This window comes from Anneissia japonica, unplaced genomic scaffold (assembly GCF_011630105.1).
Source record: "Anneissia japonica isolate Jap-2015-1 unplaced genomic scaffold, ASM1163010v1 scaffold288015_len651517_cov191, whole genome shotgun sequence".
NCBI classification, from domain to species: Eukaryota; Metazoa; Echinodermata; class Crinoidea; order Comatulida; family Comatulidae; genus Anneissia; species Anneissia japonica.
In genome coordinates, this window is record NW_022751954.1 from 331537 (window position 1) to 340455 (window position 8919).

The 8919-nt window shown below is 32.4% G+C and overlaps 1 protein-coding gene across 1 annotated transcript; it reads left to right on the forward strand.

Annotated features, from left to right (window-relative positions):
- The first annotated feature begins 57 nt into the window (after window positions 1-57).
- Window positions 58-6719, forward strand: LOC117122004 (solute carrier family 22 member 18-like). The gene is made up of 8 exons (XM_033267476.1): window positions 58-538; window positions 781-1024; window positions 1454-1586; window positions 2552-2676; window positions 3508-3722; window positions 4215-4316; window positions 5115-5235; window positions 5697-6719. Exons 1-8 carry the CDS (start codon window positions 212-214, stop codon window positions 5849-5851), a joined length of 1422 nt encoding a protein of 473 aa, XP_033123367.1. The 5' UTR covers window positions 58-211; the 3' UTR covers window positions 5852-6719.
- The last annotated feature ends 2200 nt before the right edge of the window (window positions 6720-8919 follow it).

The window sequence follows — 8919 nt, forward strand, 5'->3', positions numbered from 1 at the left end:
ACATTTATCTTATTAGCAATTGTAATAAAAACTTTTATTTTGTGTAGCCCATATAGCTAGCAGACAGCTTCTCGGTGTGGGCATTGACTATAAAATCGAAGTAGAGAAACAGCTTGTAACAGTTTTTTGTGTGCTTTGTTTTACCAAGGCCGTGGTTTGTGTAATAAATAAGGCTTTTAATTGTTATTTGAATTAGCGTATCTAAAATAAAATGATACTACGTTCCCATAAAATGCATTCCAATCAGACGATTTCCAAAGATGCTAGGCCTAAACCTGAACAAGAGGAAGACCTGCTGGACGATGGAAGCAGCAGTACTGCTGCTCATGTTGAAGAGAGAAAGCCAATTTTGACAGATTATAACGCTGGAGATATGCATGATTCCGCAGATATGGATGGACGTAAAAGAGCATACGGTAGTCGAGTTACTAGACGGTCCATGAAAGTTCGTTTATTAAATGTTGATGTAGTAACAGTAGTTTACATTAATATGTTTTTTTATTCGACTTGTTTCTGGATTCAAACAGGAGTCTTACCGGTGAGTAAATCTCATACTATTAAATTGAATATTTTATTGTAATACTGTACTAGGCCTATTCATATGTTTTGTAGACGTATTTTCCCTATTAGTGAAGAGGTTGCATAAGATGATAGTAATTAGTAATTCAGTCCTACTACTAGGCCTACCTGGGCTTAGTTCACTTCTGGCAATCTATATAAATATGTATGATTAATTAATGTTCTTTGTCTTTTTTGTTTTTTTTTTCTTTTTTCTTTCAGTACCTTACTCGATCATTGAATCTTGATACGGTTGCTTTTGGCTACCTGCAAACAATGTTTCATCTTATACAATTAATAGGTGGCCCCTTGTTTGGTCGGTTTGCTGACTTGTATGGTGGACGTGTAGCACTAAGCTGTGCATTTGTATCAGCTGCGGTGATGTATGGCACTCTTGGAGCTGCGACATCTTCATTTGGTGTTTTCATTTCACGTGTGCCTTCTTTATTCCTTCATGCATACCATGGTACAGTAGTATTATTTATTGGGAATTTTCAAATGTATTTGAGTATGCCTGGGTGGATATAGACCGTGGCAAAAGCCCAAACATAACCTAGTTCATGCTAGAGACCTAATATTTTATACATATTACACTTTCCATTAAAGAATGAATAATAAATTGAAAAGGCATTAACCTTATAAAACTAAATCATTCTGACAATAGGTTTTGAAGTTTTGGATTTTTATTATAACAGTTTTTATACTGTAAATGGTACCACCTCTTCTTATTCATTTCCTGGGACAACTTCATAGCCCAATATTTTATTTACAAACTTCTACTCTTAAATTCCTTAAAGGATTACAAGACGATTTAAGGGTACAGTTTGTGATTAATAAGAATGGTATTTGTGTTGGTTAATTGGTCAAAAATTATTTTCTTGTTGTTTCCTCCCAGCTTCTCAGATGATTATTGTAGATGCCACTGATCCGTCAAAACGAGCTGCTGCCTTAGGTCGCATTTCATTATCATATGGCTTAGGGATGGTCATTGGTCCATTAATTGGTGGTCAGATAGCTAGTAAATTTAGGTAAGGATATCCAACACATATCATACATCATTTATTTCACCAGTAAAATAATAATGAAAGTATGACTGACTGGCCGGATTGGCCAAAAGCAACACAAATACTGTAGCATATACAGTACAAAAATATATAAACATTTGAGTATAATTAAAATAATATATAAGTTCTCTTTAAACAATTTCATTTAAAAATTTAAAATATACAGATGTTAATTACTTATATACAGTGCATAAAATACATTACAAAAAAAAAAATTTTTAATTAACAAAATACGAAATACAGTTAAAATTTAAGTCAACTTTGCCTAAGTCTGATAATTTGTAAGTTGATCTAATTTTACATGCAAAATTGTTGTGTTTTATATTATTTAACAATCTGTAAGTCAAATTTTATCCAAGTCAAACAATATTTCAATGGCATTTTGGATTCGACTTTGGCAAGTTCAATTGTGCAAGAAATATGGTCATTACAAAATGGTAATCGGTACTTTGCATGTTTAATGATGAAATGACAAGGAATAATACTATGATTTTGAAAATCATCATTAGTCATCCATTCAGAATGTGAAATTGGATTGGTGTATTAATAGCTACAACCTATTTTATATCATTTGGTGTACTATGTCCATTATATTTTTTTATTCTATAAAAGACTACAGTGCATGCAAAATCAGACTTTGACAATACAACTATCTGTCTTTCTTGTTGTAGGGAATTAACTGCACATATCTCCATAAATAATAATAATTTGATAACTACAATAAATATTATAATACATTTAATTATTATAATATATACTACAGTACTGTTGGTAGTGTTGTTGAAAACCATAATTTACTAACACCATGCATTTAACATATGCATTGATTATTTCTTTTATGTGTGTATAGCATGATGTTTCTTTTTGTATCATTCACTTACAAACATTATTGTCGATGGTTTTTTTTTTTGGGCTATTTTCGTGCGCAGTGAGCAGTGTGCAGCTTTCGTAGCGTGTGCAGGCTCTATTCTTAGCGTTGCAATCGTCTTAAAATTCATCCCAGCAAATACAAAAGATCAGTCTAGAGTTACAAGTGGAAAACATGTTAATGAAGGTACAGTGTGTTGGAAATAGAGATATTGTAATTTGTTCAAATTTATTCTTATGTATTTTCACAAGAACTTGAAACTAATGAACTTTACACATACAAAATTGTACAACCTAAACATAATCAATTGAATAACATTGATTTAGTAAATGTTTGTATGTATTAATCTGATATTAGTTCAGTTTCTAATCATTAATTAGTATATGATACTAATCAAAATTTCAATCATTATGATTTGTAATGTAAACACAATCAATGGAAAACATTGTCTAATACATGTTTTTATGTATTAATCTAATATTAGTTCAGTTTCTAGTAATTAATTAGTATATGATAATAATAACAATTTCAGGCATTATGATTTGTAACGTAGAAATGTATTACTATTCATTATTCGTGTTGATACTTAATTCACCAATGATTGCAATATCTGCTGCCCTCTATAATTGTTTTCTTTCCCTGCTCTTTCAATTTTTGTTTAAGCTCTGCATTATATGTCATGTCACTTGTAGTAGTTACGAAAAAGTGAAATATAGTGAATTGGAATTGATATAAATTGCTATTTATATTTATTGCTTTTGATATAAATGGACATTTATATATATTTGCTGTCCTCTATAATATAGCTTTTCTCTGTTGCATATATAACTTTTTTTTTTCATCCCAATTAATTGGATGAAGGTATTAATACATAAATCAAAAATGACATTTATCTAATTGTGTTACCTCATAAAAAATGTTTAATATATTTTTAATTTGCTTTATAGAAGCTTGTATGATTGGTTTTGTTAGTTGTTGAATAATTTGAAATTAATAAAACTTCTTTCCAAATTTCAGAATCAAAGTCTTCCGAGGGAGTTTTCAGCATATCAAAGATGATTTCACTTCTCACTCAATCACCTGGTGCCATTTTCTTCCTCTTCTATATGTTAATATCCGGTGCTCCTAGTAACTTATTCCAAAGTATGCTCTCTGTGATCACAATGGAAACATTTGCTTTAACTTCGGATCAGACAGGTTTCCTACTTTCAATTACAGGAGTAATTTCAATGGTAAAGTTGTTGAAGTCGTATCACATAATCTCCTTTCTCAAAATTAAGTCATTTTATTTAGAAAATTACATGCAAGTTTATCCTTGCCTGTTAATAGTTATATCAATAAAAATATCAAAGAAAACAGATCAATTGGTTGGCAATGCAAAATAGAGTGGGCACAGGGAGGTACTTTCACAGATGGTGGACCTATACCACCTCAGCTCCAACTAAGGCTGAAGTAAGAACATTTCTGATTATGGCACCTCTAGATGGCTGGAAATTGCACTTACAGAAATTTGAATATGATTTTCTTTATATCGCCATCTTTAAAAAAATTTGAACAATGTATGGCTGTCTCTTATACACATCTAGATGTGTATAAGAGACAGACATGTTACACATCTAGATGTGTATAAGAGACAGGCCATCCATCCCCCCAACCCCTTAATTCCGTCACTGAGAACATATTCACTTGTTGCATATGTGAATGATAAATAATTTTCTTTTTAGCTTGTTCAAGGGATTGGAATTGGTATTCTTACCAAGAGGTTTAGTGATTCAAGTATTCTTAATGGTTCTATCATTCTCCTGCTTGCCTCATATCTATTACTGGTAAGTAAGGAAAATAGTTTTTTCATTAATTCTCAATTCAATTTTAATCAGATTAAAGAAAATGATAGTCAGAATAATAAAAGTTAATTAGAAAATATTTCCATGTATGCTTGGTATAAATAATGACAATTCTCAATCCATTATCAATGAATTTAAAGCACAAAAAATAATTACCTGAAACAATATTGGAGGTAAATTTAAGTACTTTCTGTATTTTATATTATTGTATTACCAGTTTTCAAAAATGTAAGAAAAAAAGGCCACTGATACTACAGGTCTCCTTCCTCTTAAAGATCACTTTTGGTTCCAGGGTCTTTAACAGCTTTGGTCTCTAACTAGAATAATAAAGATAAAAGAAATTTGTTAATTTGGGACCAAAGAAAAAATGGTGTCTAATTGGAGGGGCTTTAATTAGAGGGAGACCTGTATTATATTATATGAAAATGTATTGTATGAAAATAATGATGATATTATATTATTTAAATAATTATTTTTGATAATTTATTGCTGTATTAATATTATATGAAAATGTATTATAATAATGATGATATTATATTATTTAAATAATTATTTTTGATAATTTATTGCTACTCCTCAAACCTCATTAACAGAGTTTTAGACCAATGAGGGATCCAATTAAATTGTACCTTAGAGATCATACTGCTTATTAGAGGCCTGGCTTATTGATAAGTAATAAATTATTACTTAATCATAGTGATACAGGCAATCATAGAATGAAGTATGTGTGTTTACTATTCATTATCGATAGGCCTTTTCTTGTTTGATCTTTTTCTCCAGTGTTTTGTGTCCGACATAAAGCATCTGGTTTGTGTTCTCATTTTGATGACTTGTGGTCAAAGTGTCATCGGTACACTTCTCACAAGCTCTCTGACAAAGACAGTCTCGGTGACAGATACAGGTTAGATTTTATCTTTATTTTTAATGATGCGAAAAAGTAGAACAAATAGATAAAATAAATCCTAGTTTCATTTTGTTTTTGTAATTTACATGCACCAGCCATGAAAGGATAACATTTAAAATAGATGAAACAAATTCATATTTTTGTTGTATGTTATTTATATAGCGCCTTATCCTTTAGGTTACAAAGCACTTTGTTTTCCCAGGTCTTTGGGTCCACATGTTGCTGCCATATTGGCGCAGTAGCAGGCAACGCCACCAGGTACCCATATACTCTTGGGTGAAAAGAAGCAACGCAGATAAAGTGCCTTGTTCAAGGACACAAGCGAAATGCACAGCGAGGGATTGAAACTCCGACCTCGAGGTTGGGAAACCAAACCGTGGCCGCTGCGCCAAACCGCTTTTGCAAATATCCCGTAAAGAGTAATAATTTTTATTGTCATTTTGCTTTTTGTTTCATAGGTACAATGCTAGGCCTTGGACATGCTTGCCAATCCCTAGTCTCAACCATTTCACCAACCATCGGAGCCTACCTGCTAGAGCAGTTTGGAATCACTTCATTTGGAATTGTTGGCGTTGTTGTATACACACTTTTGCTGCTGACGCCAAAGAGCTAGTGCTCAGAGCAAGGGAGACTAAAGGTTGTAAGTTTAGTTATCATAATTTATAAGTGATTAATGTTTCATTGTAATACAATGGGGAACATGCCTCTTCCACCCAGGAATATCCACTGCAGAATATATAGCTGAAAACTATTAAAGTTATGAATTATGATACTGGTTATTATTTAAATTTAAATATTCATACTGTATATGTACTGTTAGACTTACCACATTGAAAAACTGGAGTTGAATGTCCTATATGAGTTCATACCTAAACACCATTTAAATATTTATTCTTAAGATTTTTTGGAAAATGTATGCATTTGTTAATGCTGATATTTTTTTCCTGTATGTGTTATCTAAATGATTATAATAACTAATTTTCACTCAAAACAAATTTACAAAATGAAAAAGTTTTGAAAAAAAATTGCGAGACAATGTTTTAGCTTGGTGGTTAAGGTGCCTGCCTTCCTATTTCAGGATTCTGGGTTCAAATCCGGTAAAAAGCCTGGATTTGGTTTTCTCCACAGTCCTCCTCCAGCTCATTCTTGGATGTCATTGGGTGGGTCAATCCAGCCCCAATTGAGCCTGCAAGTCTGTTCATTTACCCTTTTCTTATCAGTTTTTTCCCCAAAGTAGTTTGTAATAGTACAGTATAATCTTTTGGTGTTGTATAGTTTTCATGAAGACATCACTATCAAACAATAATGGTACATTTCTTTTTGCATGTATGTCAGCACAGGCCTACTATTTAATTTTTCCCTAATTTTCTAATAGTGTACCTTTGAAATTCAAATACTAAAGCGCAATATTTGAGTTTCGTACTTTTTATTTAGGGATGTCATTTGCTGATTTTTTTTTAAATTATTGTTGAGAGCTATTTTAGAATTTACCACAAACAGTATAATTAAGGTTATTTTGTTATAATTTTATTCATAATTTCTGTCAGGCTGTCAGGGATTGATTTTAAAAATGAATTTTTTAACCATTTTTAATATACAGTACTCTAATATAAATTGTTGAAATAGAACATTTTTATTCTTCAAATTTGAAATATTACCGATATCACAAACTTATATAATAAAGCTATTTTACTATATTTTCATAATTCTAAAAATGGTATTTAAAATGAGTATTTGGAAATAGGTTTTAAAAGTTTTATATTTTTAACATTATTATAAGAACCATATTTTTATTCAGACCAACTGCATTTAAAATATAGAATAAATCTTGAAAATTTATTATTGAGTGTTTTTTATATTTTTGTGTGTATTTTAAAGCAAGCATTTAGGTATGCTGCTGATGTGTGACAAGTCAGCATCTTTTCTTTATCAGAAATTGGGTACTTGTGGCCCAAGAATTGCCCGATAGGGGTTCGGGCGGGCGATGCCCCGATGAGGGGACCTGTTTTTAACCGATTCTACCACCACCATCACATCCCAGAAATATAAAAACATGGAACATCATGCCTAAAGGTAACAGCAGCGGATAAAAGGCAGAGAAGTGTGTCCAGTTATGCCTGGGCAAAATTTAGTGTTGTACATGGATTCAATAAGAAGTATATACATGTGTACTTTATTTCTAGGTGTAGGTTCCAACTTTAAATAACTCAAAGAACTGTTCCTGGGTTATTAGGGTACATAAATTAATGGTGGGAGTATGTCCAATCCTGTTTGTGATTCAGTAAAAGTTTCATTCCACACCTACAAACAGGACCCTACATTGCCGTGGGTGAATGCAGACCAAGCGTCTTGATCAAAGTTAAATACTATACTTTGCGAGTGTTGACACAATAGATTCATGTTGTGGTAAATGAATATAACCCACTTTTCCTGGCAAAACTTCCTGATATAGAAACTATCTTAAAGTTGGTATGAACGCACCAAAACAGCCTGGTTCCCTGAATCGAAATCACATGAGAATCAATATACAATTTCCTATTACAGCTCTGTATTAACCTGTTGATAAAGATAATGCTTTAAAACAAAGTGAATTCCTCTTTTGAATTTTGTCAAAATAAAAATATATTTATTAACATGGATTGATAGAAATAATAGGAAGTAGAGAGGACTAAATGGATAAAAGAATAATACGGTGTTACTAACGCCTGGTAGCCTAGGTGAGATGGGTTATACATCCTCTGTCTGTCATGTGACTAACCCATACAGTACCAAACAACCAGTAATCACCAATAATTGCAAGATTACTTACCATCTCAATGGCCAACGCTGCTGGGTCATTTAAAGTTTTCTTCGGGAATCATTTATGTTTCATATGGCCAATGTAACAGCATGGTTAAAACGAGGTCTGTGTCTTATGACAAACAGGATAAAGATATTAGAGTGTGGAAGTGATAAACAGATACTCGACCTCATCAGATTATCATATTATGTCCGATTATAAACATTTGATTTATTGATGATCAAGCGTTAAGTTCATGATGGGTGAGCCTTGTGCAGAGTGCGTCTTGATGCATCTTGTCTGGTGCATCTTATCAACGCGCGTGTACGGTTCTGGTGAGTCTTGTCCAAGCATGGAGGAATTAGTTTAGTCTAAACTAATTCCTTCATGGTGGTCCAAGTGCGTCTTTTTAATCCGTGACTTGTGTCTTGTCCTGGTGTGTCTCCATATGAGTCTTTTTCAAGTCCGCCTGAATCTGGTGCGTCATTTACCAGGTGCATTTTGACTATATGCTGCTTGTCCTTGTGTTTCTTGTCATTCCACACCCTAAGTTTATATAACAATTTTTCACCATATTTTTCAAGAATAAATTTATACAGTATATTGTAAATCAACATGCCTGTAAAATTCTTTGTGATTTTAAAAGCCAGCAACCGACATGGCGTGGGTATCTAAATAGAAGACCGATGATTAGAGTTTGAGTGCAACACCACCAGAGTTAAACATTTTTTTCTGCAAACGGTGATGTTGGGGAAACGTAGTAATATTCCCAGTAGCTTATACAGTATTCTTTCATCTCAGTTTCTCCGTGCACCAGCATACCAAACAATAATATCACGATCTAAATTTCATGAAATAAATGACTCACTTCAATGCTCCTTCAATCAGTGGCGCATCTTGGA